The following is a 20310-nucleotide window of genomic DNA, read 5'->3' on the forward strand; positions in this document are numbered from 1 at the left end:
TTGCCAGCCGCATGTGCTGCCCGATCGCCGCCGCTCTGCGGCGATCCGCCGCGAGCAGCGGCGAAAGAGGGTCCCCCCAGCCGCCTGAGCCCAGCGTAGCCGGAACAAAAAGTTCCGGCCAGCGCTAAGGGCTGGATCGGAGGCGGCTGACGTCAGGACGTCGGCTGACGTCCATGACGTCACTCCGCTCGTCGCTATGGCGACGATGTAAGCAAAACAAGGAAGGGCGCTCATTGCGGCCTTCCTTGTTTATTCTGGGCGCCGGAGGCGATCGGAAGAACGCCTCCGGAGCGCCCTCTAGTGGGCTTTCATGCAGCCAACTTTAGTTGGCTGCATGAAATAGTTTTTTTTTTATTTAAAAAAAACCCTCCCGCAGCCACCCTGGCGATCTTAATAGAACGCCAGGGTGGTTAAACAAGCATGCAATAATCCAGTCTGGCTTCAGTCAGAGCACATGATCTGCATGCTTGTTCAGGGGCTGTGTCAGAAAGTATTAGAACACAAGATCAGCAGGAGAGTCAGGCAACTGGTATTATTTTAAAAGGAAAAATCCATATCCTTCTCAGTTTCGGTTCCCTTTAAGTGGCCCCTTCCCTATACAGTTCCCTGGTATCTAGTGCTGTCCCCCTCCCCATATGGTTTACCTGGTGATCTAGGGATTACCCTCTATTATAGCTTCTCTGGTGGTCTAGAGTGGGCCAAACATAATGCAAAGTGGGGACACCAACTGAGGGCCAAACCTGATGGCTCCAGTGGCCAGATTTGGCCCATGGTATGGAGTTTGACATGTATAATCTAGATGGTTTAAAATGTATATTTGGGGGTTGCCTTTAACCCCTCCCCCCCCATATCCCATAAGAAAAGGAGCAGAGGCTTCAGCTTTGAGTTCCCAATGACATGATCTAAGCGTCCAATGCATATTTTGACCCCACAGAAGGCAGGAATCCCGTTACGGAATGGCGCAGCGAGCAGTGTGGCGATCCTTTGATCTTATTTATAGATCCAATTAAATCAAAGATAGCTTTATTGGCATGACCAAGATTCATTACAGGTATTGCCAAAGCAAGGAAAAAAGGGGGACATGGTAGGGGGTTGGGGTAGGGGGGACAATGGCTAAGCAATCTGTGGACATTATAGTAAAACTGTTAACAGCGCCCCCATTATATCCTGCCGCCCTGTAACTGTACATGACTGTGGCGGCGTCATCACAGCACCAGCTAATCTATTCAGTAAGTAATGCGCATGCGCAGGAAGAGATTGAGCAACACAGGCCGATAAGCAAACCCTGCACCACTTCCTTTTCCGTGTGTTCCCGCGCTCAGGGCGAAACTGTGGTGGTGACGTCAGCACGTCTCTCCACACGAGTGGTGTGTGTATGAAAGGAGTGCCCAGCCGTCGCTACGCTCTCACTCGTGCGTCCTCTGTTCTTCGCACACATCAGGTAAGGCGGTCTCGGCAGGGATTGGGAGCTGGACGGTGAATCCCGGGGGTGGGGCGGCGGCGGCCGGGCGCGCGGGGAGCGCTGCGTTCAGCGGCGGCTGGAAATGGCGGGCTGCTGCTAGTGAGGAGCGCTGCGGACGTGAGCTGCTTTCTGTATGGAAACTGTGCTGCCGCCTCGGCCGCCATTTTGTGGTTGCGGCTGACACAATAGCCGGGGATGTGAGGACAGGCGGCGTGTGCGCGGGGAGGCCGTGCAATATCAGAATGGGCAGCCCGGAAGCTCCCTCCGGCGGGGCGCCGTGTAATGTGCGGGGCTGGCTGAGCGGCGGCGGGAGGCGTCACCAGTGGCCGCTGTTGTCCCGTGAGGTGTGCGGAGCTGCAGTGCTGGTGCCTCATGTACAATGCTGGGCACAGGGTGACCGCGCTACACACAACACGGGACCAGACGTGTTATTTGTACTGCGAGGAATTGCTTGATTGAATAGCGCTTACTGGCAACATAGGAAGTGCTCTCTCCATTGAAACCGTAGGAAGCTCTCCATTGAATTTGCATGTGTGCTAAGCTGCATTGAGCTCTCATTGAATCTGTTTCTCTCTAGAGAATGGTGTCTGGTACCATATATAGAGGCTTTATTAGCACATTTATCTGTTGGTAGACCCAGCTGCATGAAGGGGGACCCAGCTGTATGAAGGGGCCTACTGATTATACAATCTTACTAATGTAGTAGCTTAAAGGATACTTGAAGTAACATGAGATAGACATGTGTATGTACAGTGCCAAGCACACAAATAACTAGACAAAAGACAACATTTATATTGCACTTTTCTCCTGGCGGACTTAAAGCACCAGAGCTGTAGCTACTAGGACGAGCTCTATAGGCAGTAGCAGTGTTAGGGAGACTTGCCTAACTAGGCTGTTCGTTTTTTTTTTCTCTGTCTGAAAGAGTTAAATATCAGGCATGTAAGTGGCTGACTCAGTCAGGAAGTGACTACAGTATGGCCCTCACTGATCAGAAATTACCTTTTTTACCTCTTTCTTGCTCTCAGAAGCCATTTTCTGCTAGGAAAGTGTTTTATAGCTGGAATTTCTTATCAGTGAGGGTCACACTGTAGTCACTTCCTGTCTGAGTCGGCATTGTTATTTGTGTGCTAGGCACTGTACATCGGGTATCCTTTAAGGCCTTGTTTACACATAAGTTGGTACATGTTTTTTCTTCTCCATAGCAGTGCACTGTGAAAAAGATTTCTGTTAAAACACCTTAAGTGTGAACTGGGCCATTACTTTGAAAATCAGTTGTCCTTTCAGTTATAACTGAGAGCAACTGATTAAGTGTAAACAAGGCCTAACCCGAATATACTTTGAATTAATACTTTAAGTGCCCCTTGTGGGAAAGACTCTGGGACCTAAAGACGCTCTCTATTGTCACTGTCTCAACAGTGGGCTATGTCCAACAAGAGCTCGTAGGCGCACTAGCTGCTTTCTGCTGTGCTCCGCCAGATAGTTGAGCCTGATTAGGTCTGCTCTAATGTGCTGGTGCGAGTCATCTGCACAGTAGAGCGGACCCTGGGCTCTGCTATATTTGCCCAAGCAGAAAGCCACTAGTGTGCTTAGGCAGGCCGACAACTGTTATTGGGGGTGTCAGTGCTGGATTGGGCTTACTGAGGGTGAGGGAAGTCTCTCATTAGGACTGAGGCTTTGCCTTCTGAAGTAAACATCCGTTTTATTTAGAAGTGAGTCCCTCATATTACATTGAAGTGGTAAGATTGTACAGTCAAGGCTGTATCATTATTGGGCACGTTTTAGCTTGTCTTATTTCCTTGTCCAAGAGTCAGAATAGTGCATGTGTTCTGGGGTGATCTTTTCTGTGGTACCCCAGTGATCATTGATAATGTCTGAATTGAGGGTATGTTTTGAGATCGTAGGTGTTATGCACGCCAAGTAGAGTTCTTAATGTTTTGGGTTGCCATCTCTGTATAGATGTTCAGTATGTTATGTTTTTTCTAATAGTTTGTATCAGTTTTCTGTAGAAATATTTTGTTTTTAGCATTTATCAAGTGAAAAAGCATTTCAAAGTAGGCAAATGATGGGAGGAAAAAGTCACCAGTTTAGGGTATCCAGCTGGAAATCTCACAGAATTCTGCTAATGTGATTGGGTGGAAAGCACCTACTCAAGCTGATGGGCTGTAGAGGATGTTGCGATTGGAGTACTGTTCCCTAGGAGGTTTTGTGTTGGGTCCCCTAAAGTAGCGTAAAAAATTGTAAGTATATACTTTTTACCTTGCTGGCAGGCATCAGAACAACCGGTGACGAGGCAGAAACTGTTTCTGTGAGCAAACTCAGGAAAGGCTTATTGAAACTGGATCATAGTGGTCATGACTATTCATTCCAGACAGGGCTATTGGCTCAGAACACTTGTTCTCATTCACCAATCGCTGCAGCGTAAATGTGGTGGGTGCGCCGCTCATGCTTGCTAGCTTCCTGGGGCATGGCTAAACATACCCCAGGAAGCTCATTAAAACCTTCTCCACTGAATTACTTTTTTACTTGCCATATATTAATTTTAGTATGTTGCCAGTAGTCCTGAAGGTGAGTAGTTGGGTTCAACTTCAAGGCAAAGGCCAACTTCCTGCTTAGTAGAATGGTCATTGAGATGCAAACCTGGCTTGTATGTAAATAGTATGCAGCTTCCCATTGGGCCAGCCAGATTCACTTCCTGCTGAAAAGGATTGGCCCAAATGCAAACTGCATACTATTTACATGTATGCAGACCTATATTATTTTGCATTTCAGTGACCATCTGTACAGCTCATTAGGGGGTCAACTTAGGACCTGTACAATAGACTCCTGGCAGAAGGGTAGTAACCAAGGAAATTAAGGTATGGTGTTTTAGGAAAGTTCTTAGTAAGCGAGGGGTTATCCTACAATTGTGAGTTGAGGTTTGTGTGTGTGGTATTTTGTTTTTTAAGGTTGTTTGCATTTTGGGATTTTTTTTAAGTTTGTAGGTTAAGGACCAATTTTGAAAGAGAACCTCACTTTAGTCGCTGAAGTTTTTTTTTTTTTTTGTATTCCCGTGTGTATGTAATGCTCTTTCAAGCAAGACTTTCTGTAATAAATATTCTATTACTATAGTAGTTGATGTACATGCTGTGGTGCCAAATACTGTATTTAAAACCATACTTTAAGGTGGTATTAAATGGAAACTAAAGTGAGAGGTATTTAAAGGCTGCTGTATTTTTCATTTTAAACAATACTAGTTGCCTGGCAGTGCTCCTGAGCATTCTGGCATCAGTGTCTGAATCACACACCCAAACAAGCATGCAGCTAATGTAGTCAGATTTTTTTTTTTTTTTTTGGGTCAAACATCTGATCTGATCGCTTGTTCATGGTCTATGGTTAAAAAGTATGAGGCAGATTATCTGCAGATCTGCCAGGCAACTGGTATTATTTAAAAGGAAATAAATGTCAGCCTCTATACATCTCTCTTCAGGTTCCCTTTTAAGTTGGATTTATCTTCAGTGTAGAATGAGTAAATCTACAGTGATGAAGTTGCTGTGGCTTTTAATGCCTTTAGTATACATGAGTTTTGAAGGTGCATAGACTCCCCCCTCCCCTTGGGAACAGTTTTTTTTTTTTAGTTGGTGGGTAAAGTGTTAATGGCATTTTCTTTTTATACTGTTTGACAAAGAGTACTCAAGACCAGATAAACTGGTATTTTGCAGTCATGTGTACTAGTTGCTATGGTACTATAAAGGCAAAAACTTATTTCCTAGTAACTGGATATTTGGATCTTCTAGAAAAGAGAAATCATGTTAACTTTAACATAACTTTTTTTTTTGTTTTTTTTGTTTGGAAATTAGCTTTTTTTTTTTTTTTTTTTTATTTTCTTCCCCCAGTGGGTATTTTGCAATAATAAAACCTACTTAACTGTAAAGAATAGAGTGGAGCTAAAATGTCTTTTCTCCCCACCAGAAACCATGGCAGACGAATGCATTGTGAGAGTCCGTGGCTTGCCATGGTCCTGCACTCGGGAGGAGGTGTTGGAGTTTTTCTCCGGTAAGAACACATTCTATTAATTTCTCTTCCAAAGTATTCTTCACTTCATTAACTTGACCTGCATCTTTAGGCAGTGAAAGTGTGCTCTTGATCTGACACAACTTTTTCACATTTTGTGCTTGTACTGCAGCACACAATTTAACATTGTTTACATATGCATGATTCCATCTTCCCTATATCAATTTCTGGTGCTTATTGATTGGATTTGTAGTAGGCCTGAAAGATAAATCGAATTTAAACCGAAATCGTCATCACCAAGATGCCAATTTCGGAATCGTCAAAGCGGCGATTATCGTGATCACGTCATTTCCACGTGGGGAAGTTTGAAGAAGAGGCTTCAAACTTACCCAAAGTCCCAGCGCTTGCGGCCCGCAGCATTGGACATACCTTCCGCACAAGTCCAACGCTGTCCGTCCTCCAGCTCTTGTGCTTGTCAAAGCTCCGGGTTCCTGTATGTCACATGATATACAGGAAGTATTCCGTGCATTAGAGCCTGCAGGAGGCGACGTGGTTAGACGGGCATCGCTGGACTCGTGTTGGAAGAGAGACAGGAGGGCAGAGGGGCAACAAACCGGCAGAGACGGGGCACAAAGCTTGATTTGGAGAAAATCGTGAATCAAAATCGCAATTTCGGACAGAAATCGCTCAATTCAATTTTTTCCTAAAATCGTTCAGGCCTAATTTGTAGGCACCTCTGTACACTGAGACGCTGCACCAGAACCAGTATGCATATCAGGTTTTTATTTCTGTGTGCCTGTTCCAGTGTTCAAAATTATATATGTAAGAAGTGGCAACCTGGCATTCTGCAGGTGTACAGCAGTCAAATAGGAGGATAATAGCCAGAAACTCTCTGAAGATGTCAACAGGATTCCAAACATTAGTTTACTGTGCACTTTAATGTGAGGTACTCTTTATTATGAGCATGCAAGGGAACAACAAAAGTGGGTTCTGGATCTACTATTGTTGAATGCAGTACAAGATACATTCCTCAGCGTCTGCCTTTGTGGTTTGTATGCAGTTTAACAGGCAAAGGCAGTAGGTACAGATTGTAAACCAAACAGTTTGCCTTGCACCTTTTTGTTTCGGCAGCTACTGCAGAGAATCTAGTATATGTATAATATTCCTTGATGCATTCCCCCACCCCCCCCTCAGAAATCCGGAAAGTCTTGGCCAAAAGCTGTGTTCTTTTTACTCTTGCAACTTGAAGCTGCACTGATGTACCTCGCTTTTCCATAGCAACAGAACACTTTGCTAGCCTATAGCTTAGTGACATGTCTATACAGTACTCTGCCCCAGTTGTCACCCGAGGGCTTAAAGAGAATCTGTACTCTAATATTCTTACAATAAAAAGCATACCATTCTATTCCTTATTTTCTCCTGTGCCCCTCTGTGCTGTTTCTGCCACTCTCTGCCTAAAACTGTTAATTACAAGCCAGGATTGCAGCAGTGTTTACAAACAAACTAACCAGCTCCTAATAGGCTCACATATACAGAGTGTGTGAGTCATTCGAGTGTGCAGGGGGCCTGCAGAGGGTGTGTATCGCTTCTATCCAATGACAAGCAGCCCTGCACATTCCACACATTCAAAGCCTTAGCCCGACAGACACGACAGGGGAAAGATACATTGATTTATTACAGAGACAGTGTAATTAGGAAAGGCTGCAGTAAGCCCCAGCACATTAGAACAGGCATAGGAACTTATAGGATAGAAGAACTAAGGCTGAAAAAATTGTTACAGAGTCTTGAAGTCTGATCCCTGTGGGTGACAGTAATTGTGCATGTGTACACACCTTCAGGACAAGGTGCAAACTCTTCATTCTAAGACTAGTGGTAGGTACACACGGTGCCCTTTTCGGCCCGTTTTACTGTCAGATCATTTGCGACAGATCTTATTTCGGATCGATTTTCCGTTCACTTATATGGAAAATTAATCAGAAATCAGATTGGACCTGTTGGAAAAAATCAATCTGACAGTAAATCTGTCTGAAAATTGCATAGTGTACCTGCATAAGAGATGAGAGCAGACAGGTTCCTCTGACAAAAAAGGGGGGGTTACCAATGTAGTTTTTCCTAAACTGGCAATTGTTAGGGCTATCACTGCATCTTTGGTAGTAAAGGTAATACATTTTAGCACTCCGTTTTTAATTTGTCATCCTGAGCTAAAGAAAAGGAGTGTTTGTTGATTCTTCAAGTTGAGCAGTCTATTGTTTTTAAGTAGCTCAAATTTGTCAGGTTGACTTTTTTTTTTTTTTTTTTTAAGAATAAATGAAACCCGGTACGAGTAATAAGCAGCAGGCTATGCAATCAGAAAGTGGCAGCCCTTTGAATTTCAAATTATTCTTGGTTTACTTGTACAGCTGTCATATACAGATCACAGTAACCTGTTACATCATGATTTACCTACCGTGTCTCACTGCAAAAAAAACAAACGTTTTACTTTTTCAGAATGCTCTATTGCTGATGGGGTTGGTGGCATTCATTTCACAATGTCTAAAGAAGGTCGTCCTAGCGGCGAAGCCTTCATCGTTCTGGACACTGAGGATGATCTTAAAAAGTCACTTGAAAAAGACCGCAAATATATGGGCCACAGATATATTGAAGGTAGGACTTTGTCAATGTTTGCCTTTTTGTCTTTATTGTAAACTTTTGGCGCTTACAGTGCAAAAGTGGTTTGATCACATTTTCATGCCGTTGCAGTTTTCAAGTCAAACAATACAGAGATGGAATGGGTCTTAAAGCACAGCAATGCTGGTGATTCTGACTCTTCCACTGACGGAACAGTCAGGCTTCGCGGGTTACCCTTTGGTTGCAGCAAAGAGGAAATTGTTCAGTTTTTCTCAGGTACTTGTAGTTCTTTAACTTTTATGTATTTAAGCTTGGGAATTCAGAAATACATAATAGCTACAGCCTAAAGACAGCTGCTCTTAATTTAGAAGTAATATCCAGTTTTTAAACTTTAATATATTGGACCATTCAGCCTAAAACATGAGTTGCACCATAAGTCGGCCATTGTTAACATTTACAAATGAAAATTTGCGTAGTTGACACAATGAGACACTTGAGATCACGGTTTTTCTTTTGTAGCATTTTATTTTAGAGAATATGGAATGCAGTAAGCTTCACTTAAATATTGTGAAGTCTGCTGTTTTTTAGATGAGCTTCCTTACCAGTTAAGCACCAGCCGCAGTTAAAACTACGCCGTCCTAGTGGCTGCCTAAGCCTGATGCGACAGAGTTGTAACACCATCCGATCCTTTGCTCAGGACACGATAGTGCGTCCCCACCGGCACAAAATTTGACTGTCTAAAGACAAGTTGAGTTCTGTGCCTTGTTCAGGAGCCATTAATTGGCTCCTGATCACCGTGAGCCAATCACAATGATCAGTAAGTGCAAATTAAAAAAAATCTGCGCTTTAAGGGGCCAAAGCCCTTGCGGTCCGCAAGTAGTTAACCTTTTCTCAAATGGCTTCAGTTCTGGTAATCTGACACCACATACTTTGTAAATGTTTTTATGGCTTTATGTACACCAGCTTGTAGTTTGGGTGTGGTCTTTTCTAGTCTAGTTAACTATATAAATGTTTACAGTTGGTATATTGATAATATAGTTATGTTAACATTGCGGGGTGGTGGGGTAAATCTGTAGTTTGTAATGTGTGAGCTGCTGTTAGGCTTTAGGATTTTTTATTTGATAAAGTTGTTAGTATTGTTAAGATGGGTTTGTTTCAGCCTTTAACACTGTTCCCCTGATGGGGTTATTTGTCCTTGGGTTGAAGGGTTGAGAATCGTGCCAAATGGGATAACATTGACGGTGGACTACCAGGGGCGAAGCACAGGGGAGGCCTTCGTACAGTTTGCTTCAAAGGAGATAGCAGAAAAGGCTCTGGGGAAACACAAGGAGAGAATAGGGCACAGGTGGGGATGGACAGAACGGGACAGTTATTTCTGTTTTTGTTCCTTTTTTTATTTTGGGGCTTCATGGTGGTGGGAGGGGGTTCTGATTTTAAACGTGCATTTCTTTTATTTATTTTTTTTCCTTTTTGTTTGTTTTTTTTTTTGTTTTTTTTCCTATTGCAGCCAATAAAAACAGTGCCAATTGTGTATCTTTTCTTCAAATGCTTTCTTTCAAAATCAACTTTACATTTTCTGAGCTTTTGAAACCTGATTGTTCAAATTCCTTTTATTGCTTTATATTGTTGTGCCACTGGTTTTTAATTTTAGTTAGGTATTCATTGTGTTTTGCATGCATACTGACACTATTTTCTTTTAAAATGACTGTATAGATACATTGAAATATTTAAAAGTAGCAGAACTGAAATCCGATCATCTTATGATCCACCCCGACGAATGATCGGGCAGCGCCCGGGTCCTTATGACAGACCAATGGGTGGTGGCCGTGGAGCTTACTATGGAGCTGGTCGTGGTAACATGTATGACCGTATGCGTGGTGGTGGTGGTGGAGGATATGCAGGTGGTAAGTACTTTATTGGCGATAAATTTGCAATAACATATGCTTTATGTATTTCTTCAGTCCTGTGCAAGAGTTCAGGTCCACTTTAGACATTGAGGAATGCACCCAGTATGTAGATAGTTTAGCCTGTTTAATTTCCCCTCATTTGTGTCGAGTCACAAGTTTGTAATCTAATCTTTTCCCATTGTCACATGACTGCCTATGGCAGATAAGGCCCCTGAAAAGCACAGGCGGTTAATGTGTCTGCTTCCATGAATCGGGAAGTGGAAAAAATGCAGATTCAGGGCCCTCGCTGGCTGAATCGCAAACCGCTAGCGATTTTACAATCGCTACGGTTTGCTTTTTAACATAGGAATCGCGGTAGGTCATTTCCACTACCGCGATTCGTTTTTGCCGCGAACGCGCGGCGGAGCGATATTTGCCGCGATTTTGCTGTGCATAGCAAAATCGCGGCCGCGAACGTCGGGGAATCGCCGGTAATTGCGATTCAGCAGTCGCTAGCGTTCAGCGTGAACGCTAGCGATTGCTAGTGGAATAGGGCCCTTAGGGTTGGTGCACACCGAGTGGCTTTTGTCACGTTTTTACAGCCGATTGCGGCTATGGAAACGCAAGGGCAGGGGTTCTCAAACTGGGTGCCGCCGGCACCCTGGTGCGCCTCGCACCTTTCAGGGGTGCCTCGGCATGCATCCCCATCCTCTATGTAATACCATCAGATAATGCACCTGCGCATTGATATACAATGTGGCTGCATTACCTGCTAGTTAACTTTTAGTCCCCGCAACCATGGCTGAAGTTGAACATAAGAGGAATCATGGTGTCTAATAAGCATCACTAGCTACTTGGATCGGGTCATCGCCTGATAAAGGTCATAACGGCATTTCGGTAGTTGTTTTTGCAGAGGGGTGCCTTGAGAAAAATTCAAAGCCATCAAGGGTGCCTTCACCCAAAAAAGTTTGGTAACCACTGCGCTAGGGTAATGTATTTCAATGGGTTGGTTCACACCAGAGCAGGAGGAGTTTTGCTGAAACGCATACTCCCGGGCTAAGGCATTTTTTGGATTTCGGAGGCGTTTCTGCCTCCAATGTAACGTATAGGAAAAACACACAAAAAAAAAAAACACAAACCGCTCTGAAAAACGTCAGTCAGTTGAGAGCAGTTTTGCAGGCGTTTTTGTTACAGAAGCTGTTCAGTAACAGCTTTACTGTAACAATATATGAAATCTACACAAACTCTACCTATAAACGCAAAACGCTAAGTGAAACGCTTCATAAAAATAAGAAAAGGAGTTTCAAAAACCGCTAGCATTTTGCGGATCTGCTAGCGGTTTTTGGTGTGCACCAGGCCTGAGTTGAGGTTTTGTATCGGGTGTAACAAATGGTTTTGTTTAAAGGTTATTACCTGAGTTCAGGTCCACTTTAAGCTGCATAACCTTAGTGTGTAACCCATGTTGTCCCACCTGCAAGCATTCCTGCAAAGCAAGACAGGGTTTGTGCCTCATCCACTCGCCGCCCTTGCACCCAACTCCCGCACTTATCTTGATTTACAATGTCAGCATCTGCCGCCATGGACTTTTGTTTGCTGACACATATGTAAAGTAAAGCTGCAACTTATGGACAGTGCCCAGACTTCTTGATTTTCATAATACTTTTTGAATTTAGACTATTTACATCCAGTTGGTAATCGCAACTCTGGCAACAAATGCGGCAATTTCCCAGATAGGGATGCTGACAGCAGTAAAATCAGAACAGGATCTCCAGTATCCTGAATTAAAAACTGGATTTTGGCTTAAAGGGAAGGTTCAAGCAAAATAAAAAAGTTTCACTTACCTGGGGCCTCTCCCAGCCCCATGCAGCCATCCTGTGCCCTCGTAGTCACTCACTGCTGCTCCAGTCCCCTGCTGGCAGCTTGCCGACCTCGGAGGTCGGCTGGACGCATTGCGTACATTTTTACGCATTCCCGCTAGTGCAGGAACATTAACACATACATTTTTACGTGTTACTGGTTCAATGCGTACATTTTTACGCATTGAACCAGTAATGCGTAAAATGTATGTGTTAATGTTCCTGCACTAGCAGGAATGCGTAAAAATGTACGCAATGCGTCCCGCCGACCTCCGAGGTCGGCAAGCTGCCAGCGGGGGACCGGAGCAGCAGTGAGTGACTACGAGGGCACAGGATGGCTGCATGGGGCTGGTAGAAGCCCCAGGTAAGTGAAACTCATTTTTTTTATTTTGCTTGGACATTCCCTTTAAAGGGAGTCTGAAGTGGGGGAAAAAGAGGGAAGGCTCTGGGTCCTATAGAGCAGTGGTCCTCAAACTAAGGCCCATGGGCCGAATGCAGCCCCCTGAGGCTTTTCTCTCACACACGCACACACCCCTACCTTATAGATGCGGTCAACTACATTAAATATTGTTGGTCCACATAGAGAATAGCAGTGCTGGTACCAGCCTGGAAGCCAGAAAGCAGTAAGTTTGCTGGGTTACAATCAAATTCCACATCTGGAGACACTGCTGTCCAATTGGACTTCACGTTGTCACCTGGGTATGCTTCACTGTCTGGCCCGCATAGACTTCATTTTATGTATACTCCGGCCCCCCAGCAGTCTGGAGTATGTTGACCCGGCCCTCGACCCAAAACGTTTGGGGACCCCTGCTATAGAGCCTTCCTGGTCGTCCTCATACTGTATAGTTCCTGCACTGCCCCCCCCCCCCCAGTAGCAGTCTCTGATCAACCGGTCGGAGACTGCACTCCCGATTTGGGTGGACTTCGGAAGGACTTTGGCTCCTGAAGACTTCCAAAGCCTCGTGCATCAGGAGACTTAAACAGGGGGGATGGGGGGTTCTATAGAACCCAGAGCCTTCCCTCTCCTTAGGTAGGTAAACGCACAGATTCTAATAGTCACTCTTGTACATTGAATTTGCCAATTCTGCATTTTTGGCCGCACATGTATTGAACAGTGTTTCAATCTCAATCTTAACATTACCTTTTTTAAAATTGTGTTTCTAGGCTATGGTGGATTTGATGAGTACAGTGGTTATAACAACTTTGGCTATGGCACCGATGGATTTGATGACCGGCTTAGAGAAGGCAGAGGTTGGTGAGATTTTTGTTTGTCATGTTGTGGGTTAGTGATGTACGGTTTGTCTTTAAAATGCTCTTCCTCTGCATGTGCTGTGGATAGGAGAGCCCTCCGCAGCACCTGGCTAAAAGGGTTTGGGGGAGGACACTAATGTCCTAGTACAGTAAAAAATATTGACAGATTGTACTACTGTAGTATACGGTAAGCTTTTTATACATATCTCATGCAAGGGTTTTAAAAGGGACCTGAGTTGAAACGAATGGAGGCTGCCATGTCCATTGCCTTTTGAAACCATACCAGTTTTTTTGTTTAAAAAGAAAAATACCAGTTGCCTGGCAGTCCTGCTGATCTTTCTGGTCATTGATTGCATCACATCTCTGAAACAAACATGCAGCTAATCTTGTCAGAACAGCTGATCTGTATGCTTGGTCAGTCTATGGCTAAAAGTATTATGCCGGGAATACACCGTACATTTTTGAGCCATTTAGATGGCTCGATTGATTTCCGACATGCCTGATCCATTCCGCGCTCAATTTTTGCATAGGGAACAATGGGAAAAGATAAGCGAATCAGGCGGGAGTATCGAGCCGCAAAAAACGTACCGTGTATTCCCAGCATTTTAGGAAGTGGATAAGTGGGACTACCAGGCAATTTGCATTGTTTAACCACTTGCCGACCAGGGGATTTTTCTGTGATCGGTGCTGCGTGGGCTCTACAGCCCGCAGCACCGATCAGGAGTGCAGCAGGGCGATCAGACTACCCCCCCCTTTTTTTCCCCAGTAGGGGGATGTCCTGCTGGGGGGGGTCTGATCGCCGCGGGCTGCATTTGCTTAGCGGGGGGCTCTTCAAGCTCCCCTCCGCAGCGTTCTCCGCCGTCTTACCCGCTCCCTCCCTCTCCCTGTGAGCTGCGCAGGACGGATTTCCGTCCTGCGCATTGAAGGATAGGCTTCAGCCTATCTTATGCCGGCGATCCCCGGCCACTCAGAGGCCGGGGATCGCCGATCTGCCTTACGGCGCTGCTGCAGCAGCGCCGTATGATGTAAACAGCAGGGATTTCTTCCCCCGCTTGTTTACATTTTGCAGCGATCGGCGGCTCTCCGGCTGTTCACGGAGACACCGTCCGTGAACTGACATGGAAAGGCCGCTTGATCGAGCGGTCGTTTCCATGGTAACCCGCAGACAGTTTACGCCAATCAGCGTTAGCTGGTCGTCAAGAGGTTAAGAGAATGTTTGATTCCATGTCTCTCACTTTGGGTTACCTATAAATGCTGCCCAAATACGATTGGGGCACTACTTGGATATCAAGGCAGGTGGCTTTCTTTGAGCGAGGCCTTGTTACTCTTGCTCACTTTCATTGCATCTGATTGCAAACTCTCTCTCTCTCTCTCTCTCATGATCCTAATGAGGCTTTCCACACCGTCCTCCGTTACTCGGGGGTCTCGCTGCAGCCCTCCGTACAGCGGTGACGTCATTTATTTACCTTCCCGGCTCCAGCACAGGCGCTGTGGCTGCTGTCGGCTCCGAAGTAGGCGGAAATACCTGATCGCCGTCGGGACCGCTCTACTGCGCAGGCGCAAGTCTCCGGCGCCTGCGCAGTAGAGCGGACCCGACTGAGATCGGGTATTTCCGTCTGCTTCTGAGCCGACAGCAGCCACATCGCCCCCGCTGGAGCCAGCAAAGGTAAATATTGAAGTCAGTCGGGCCTGTCACCGGCTGTTCGGAGGGCTGCAGCGAGACCCCCGTGGGACAGAGGACGGCGTGGGAAGCCTCAGGATCCCGAGGCTTCCCCCACCCGAGGTGAGTACCCCCCCCCCCCCACCCAAAAATAATTCTTGGCATAATGTCCCACCTAAAGAGAGCCTAATTGGTGGCGAAAAAAACAAGATCTAGTTCATTTCATTGGGATAAGTGATAATAAAGTTATAGACGAATGAATGGAAGGAGCGCTGAAAGGTGAAAATTGCTCTGGTGGTCAGGGGGTAAAACCCCTCAGTGGTGAAGTGGTTAATGTTAGTCTCTTTAAACCACGTTCTATTGCCTACTGTATAGTTTCTGCTGGTTTGATACTGTAGTACTCATTTGTATTGTTTGTGTGGTAAATTGAGACCATGTACCTAATTATGTTATAATTTCCATGCTCTTAATACATATTTGTATGACATCTCAATTTCCCTTACTTTTAGGTATGGCTCAGGGTTATCCTGGAGCTAATGATACTGGCACAGGCTTTCACAGTGGTCACTTTGTTCATATGCGGGGCTTACCTTTCCGTGCAACAGAGAGCGATATTGCTAACGTAAGTATCTTCTTTCCTCCCCCTCTTCTTCAGTGCTCATAAGACACAACACTTATATTATGCTTTTTCTCCTGGTGGACTCAAAGCGCCAGAGCTGCAGCCACTAGTGCATGCTCTTTAGGCAGTAGCCGTGTTAGGGAATCTGATGTCTCCTCACTGAATAGGTGCTTGCTGGGATTTGAGCCCTGGTCAATCCACTATACTCAGGGATTTACATTCCCAAATGAGATCCGTATAAGAGGAATGTTCATATGAAAGTTCTAGTGGATGATTCCTGTGTATGTTACAGGAGGTCCACACTAGCCTTTAACTTTTATCCAAAAGGTATAATATATGTTCTGAACAAAATGACTTCTCGTGCCTGGAGCCTACTTCGTGGATTTTTATTTTTGCTGATCTCTGGCAAAGTGTGTGTGTGTGTGTGTGTGTAGCTGTAGTGTAGTATGTTTTATCTCCCAGCATGCATTATGGCCGAGCACATGCAGTCAGGTGATAGTATGGCCAGGGGTGGTGACCTTCACAGGGAGTTAGCTACACGAGCAGCCCCCTGTAGGTAAGCAATGGCACTTGCCCCTCCCTTCAGCATACTGTTAGGGCCCTTTCCCACTAGCTAACGTATGCACAAACCATGACCTCAAGTTATGTTTTGGCACGTATCGGCGCTGCTAGTTCTAATTTACCCAATGGGGAAAAAAGCTTGCGTTGTGCGATTTAACATTCAGGAGGTATTACAACAACGCTCTGGAACGCTTTAATGTGAAAGTTTTACTTTCATGTTCCCTTGCCAGTTGCCTCCTATGTGTAGTCAGTCACCTAAGACTGCACAGCTCTTAGTGTGAAAGGCGCCTTAGGGGAGGTTCATTGTGTTAGTATACTGGTGCTCAGTGCACTTGAAGCTACAAATGCCATAAAACTTGATGCTGGTTTGCAACTATATTCTAGAACTTGTCACTTGCGCATACAGCAGGAGGTGTTAAAGGACATCCAAGGTGAAAATGATGAGAATCAATAGTATCGCTTTCATTCTCCTAAAAATTTTTTATTTTTTTAAATATTTCATGGTTTTATTTTATATTTAAATCTAGTTTTTACATTATTTTACCTTGATGCCTTTGATGTATGCCAGTGCTCAAATCTATGAACTTTTTTACACCGCTCTCAGAAGCCATTTGCTGACAGAAAAGTGTTTTATGACTAATTCCTTATCAGTGAGTGTTCTGCAATAGTCCGACCCAGTCCTGATCCGGGTAAAAACCTGTTACTTTTGCATACCTGATAACTTTTTCAGACATAGAAAGAAAAGGGAACACAGAGTAGTTATTTGTGTGCTTGGCACTGTACATACACATGTCTATCTCATGTCACATGTTGCCTTGGTTGTCTTTAACACCACATGTGTAATTTCTCGCTAAAATGGCTCTAGGGTAACCACAGTACTGGAGTGAAGAAAGCATTTGGAACCAAATTGTCTTTTTGCATTTCAGTTCTTCTCACCACTTACACCAATCAGAGTTCATATTGACATTGGAACAGATGGAAGAGCCAATGGAGAAGCGGATGTGGAGTTTGCAACCCATGAAGATGCAGTAGCAGCAATGTCTAAAGATAAAAACAATATGCGTACGTTGCCTGTGATTTTGCTTCTGTGTTCAACTTTTGCTGTTTTTAGTTTGGCTTTTTTATACTGAGTGTTGTATTTTACTCCTTTCAGAGCATCGGTACATTGAGTTATTCTTGAACTCAACAGCTGGTGGCGGAGCTGGAATGGGAGCTGGTGGAATGGGAGCTGGTGGAATGGGATGTTATGGCAGAGACACCTTAGGTATTATGGCAGTTTTTTTTTTTCTTCTTCTAATACGTAAAGTTACACACCCTTGGGTGTTTAGTTGGACTTTATAATAATTGCGGTTTGTTTTGGTTTTCTTATCCAGATGGCACAGGTTATGGTGCTGTTGGCAGAATGGGCATGACAGGAAACTACAGTGGATGTTATCCAAATCCAGATGGTATCAGTGGATACGGTAAGCACAGCTCCAGCTAGTGCCTTAGCTCTTGTTATGAAGGTGAGACTGTTTGCCATGTACTGTAGCAGATGTTAGAGTCCAACAACAATGTCCCTTATTACATTTTGTAATCTTCCGATCTTGCTACAGACATCTTTATTCTTTTTATTTCCTCAGCTAAACTGTCTCTAGAAGTATAGTATTTACATTTGCTATAAAGGAAACATCAGAAAAAATACAGTAAGGTAAACCAGATTTACTTACCTGGGGCTTCCTTAATCCCCTGAAACCCTGTCTCTTGCTGCAGCTCCACTCTCAGCGGGTTGCACAGGGTCCCCTCCGTAGCAGCCGGCGAGCCCGAGGTCACGCTCCCATTGACTGGAGCACAGAAGTACTGTGCAGCATGCTCCTTGCAACAGGAGTGTGAACACCAGCGGCGTAGCATCACACATGCGCAGTAGCTACCATCCTTGCTGGTGGCTGCTATGTATGGGACACCTGGAAATCCGCTTAAAGCGGAGCTGCAGCGAGGGACACAAGCTTCCTCGGGCGTAAGGAAGCTCCAGGTAAGTAAATCTGGTTTACATTTCCCTCTTTCCTTTAGAGACACTGAAGCGAGAATAATTCTCGCTTCAGAGCTCATAGTTAGCAGGGGCACGTGTGCCCCTGCTAAAACGCCGCTATCCCTCGGCTAAACGGGGGTCCCTTCACCCCCAAAACCCCCCGCAAAATCAACGACCAAATTGGTCGTAGATTTTTCTGCTCCTAGAGGCAGGGCTAACGGCTGCAGCCCTGCCTCCAGTCGCGTCTATCAGCGGCGCATCGCCACCTCTCCCCCGCCCCTCTCAGTGAAGGAAGACTGAGAGGGGCGGGGGAGTGGCGGACATACGCGCTGACAGACGCGCGTGGGGCAGGGCTGCGGCGGTTAGCCCTGCCTCAATCGGGAAGAGATCCCTGGAGGGGATTTCGGGGGGGGTAAGGGACCCCCGTTTAGCACACATGCCCCTGCTAACTATGAGCTCTGAAGCGAGATTTATTCTCGCTTCAGTCTCTTTAAGTTGCATGGTCAATTGGCGATGCTGAGCTGTAATCATTTACAGATAGTCATTAAAGGTATTAGCCTAATCAATGTTTAAAAGATAGCCTTAATAAAGAGGGGGCCTGGAGTAAAAAAATCTTTTACTCACCTTGGGGCTTCCACCAGCCCCCTGCAGCTGTCCCGTGCTCTCGCAGTCACTCATGTATCCTCCAGTCCCCCGCCAGCTAGCTTTGCGAAGGTAGCTCGGCCACGCGTAGCTGCCTTCGCGCCAGCAAAAGCGCCCTGCTCCAGCGCAGTAAGCCTGTCGGCCGAAAACGAAACTAGCTGGGGACAGGAGGATCCATAACTGTGAGGGCACGGGACAGCTGCAGAGTGCTGGTAGAAGAACCAGGTGAGTAAAACTTTTTTTTTTTTTTTATTCCAGGCTTAAGTCTCCCTTTAATGTCAGCATAACTCTAATAGAATAGATTAGCATGTAGTTTACCAGTTTGTATGGAATCGGAGAGCCATATATATATTTTGTTTTGTTACACAGCAGCAGTTTTCAGTTTTGTGTATTTTGTAAGCTGTGATTCTGTTGCTAAATGTATGGCCTAATCTCCCCCTTTACAGGCAGGGGCAGTTCTGGAAACAGTGGTGGATACTTCGGGCAGCACGACAGCATGAGTACAACTGGATGGCGTGGAATGTACTAGAAAATATTTTTGTTCAAATGAGTTCTTGGAAGACTGTTTTTAGTTCTGTTTATTTTTCTTGTGTTTAGGTCTTGTACAAAATTTGTACAGGAAAGTTGATCTTAAAACAATTTTAGTGAACAGCGTACAGTGGACATTGTTACTGTAGAAATTCATTTGTTTGCGAACATTAACTTTGAATAAATTTTTTTTTATAATCAAAGTTCTCTCCTCATTAAAAATCATTTCACTTAAGTGGCCCATGGTAGTTGAGCAGTGGGCTGAGTATACCCCCCCCCCCCCCCCCAATCACCATTGTCTTGTAAACATGTACTTAAGCCCAGTTGGAAACTTTGCAAATTTTCAATAACTTGAAGGACAACTGAAGCAAGAGAGATATGGAGGCTGCCATGTTTGTTTCCTTTTAAGCAATACCAGTTGTCTGGTTATCTTGCTGATCCTCTGCCTCTTAATACACTTAGCCATAGACCCTGAACTAGCGTGCAGCAGATCAGGTGTTTCTGAAATTGTCAAAATGACAAGATTAGATGTATGATTATTCCTGATGTTATTCAGACACTACTGCAGCCAAGCACACCAGCAGGGCTGCCAGGCAACTGGTATTGTTTACAAGGAAATAAATATGGCAGCCCCGATACTCTTCTCACTACAGTTGTCCTTTAAAGAGAACCTGTAATGAAAGGGGGGGGGGGGGGATACTTGCCTCAGGAGAGGGGAAGCCTCTAGGTCTTAACAAGTCTTCCCCATCCTCTGTTGTTCTGGCAATCTAGCGCTGCAGCCTCCCGAATAGCAGCAAGGTAAACCTTTACCTACCACGATCCTGCGCAGGCGCACTAGCGGCTCTGCGTTTCAGTTAACCTCCCTAGCGGTAACCCCGAGTCAGGCTTGGACGGAAATCCGCAGCTTTCAGCAGTAATCCCAAGTTGGATCCATTGGAGGTGTGGAATGTGCAGGACAGCCACAGATCTATCAAGCGGTATGATTTTTTTTTTTAGGGTCTGAAAGCTTGTGGAAAAAATTGCACCGCTTTTTGAAAAATCTGGAAATAATCATACCGCCAGGAAGGTTAAGGCAGAAATAGCTAAACCCGATAGTATCTGCTGTACTGCGCAGTCACGAGTCCTTTGTGTCTGCACAGTCACGCGTCCTTTGTGTCTGCGCAGTAGAGCGGATACGATTGGGTTCGGCTATTTCCACATTACCCCAACAAAGAGCCGCTAGTGCGCCTGAACAGGATCG

General features: G+C 45.2%; 1 protein-coding gene across 1 annotated transcript; it reads left to right on the forward strand.

Moving 5' to 3' along the window:
- Window positions 1-1296: 1296 nt before the first annotated feature.
- HNRNPH3 (heterogeneous nuclear ribonucleoprotein H3) lies at window positions 1297-19273 on the forward strand. The gene is made up of 12 exons (XM_068258203.1): window positions 1297-1441; window positions 5411-5494; window positions 7940-8095; window positions 8192-8335; window positions 9266-9404; window positions 9773-9963; window positions 12966-13052; window positions 15222-15334; window positions 16819-16954; window positions 17046-17156; window positions 17266-17355; window positions 18989-19273. Exons 2-12 carry the CDS (start codon window positions 5416-5418, stop codon window positions 19069-19071), a joined length of 1329 nt encoding a protein of 442 aa, XP_068114304.1. The 5' UTR covers window positions 1297-1441; window positions 5411-5415; the 3' UTR covers window positions 19072-19273.
- The last annotated feature ends 1037 nt before the right edge of the window (window positions 19274-20310 follow it).

This window comes from Hyperolius riggenbachi, chromosome 10 (assembly GCF_040937935.1).
Source record: "Hyperolius riggenbachi isolate aHypRig1 chromosome 10, aHypRig1.pri, whole genome shotgun sequence".
Lineage (NCBI taxonomy): Eukaryota > Metazoa > Chordata > Amphibia > Anura > Hyperoliidae > Hyperolius > Hyperolius riggenbachi.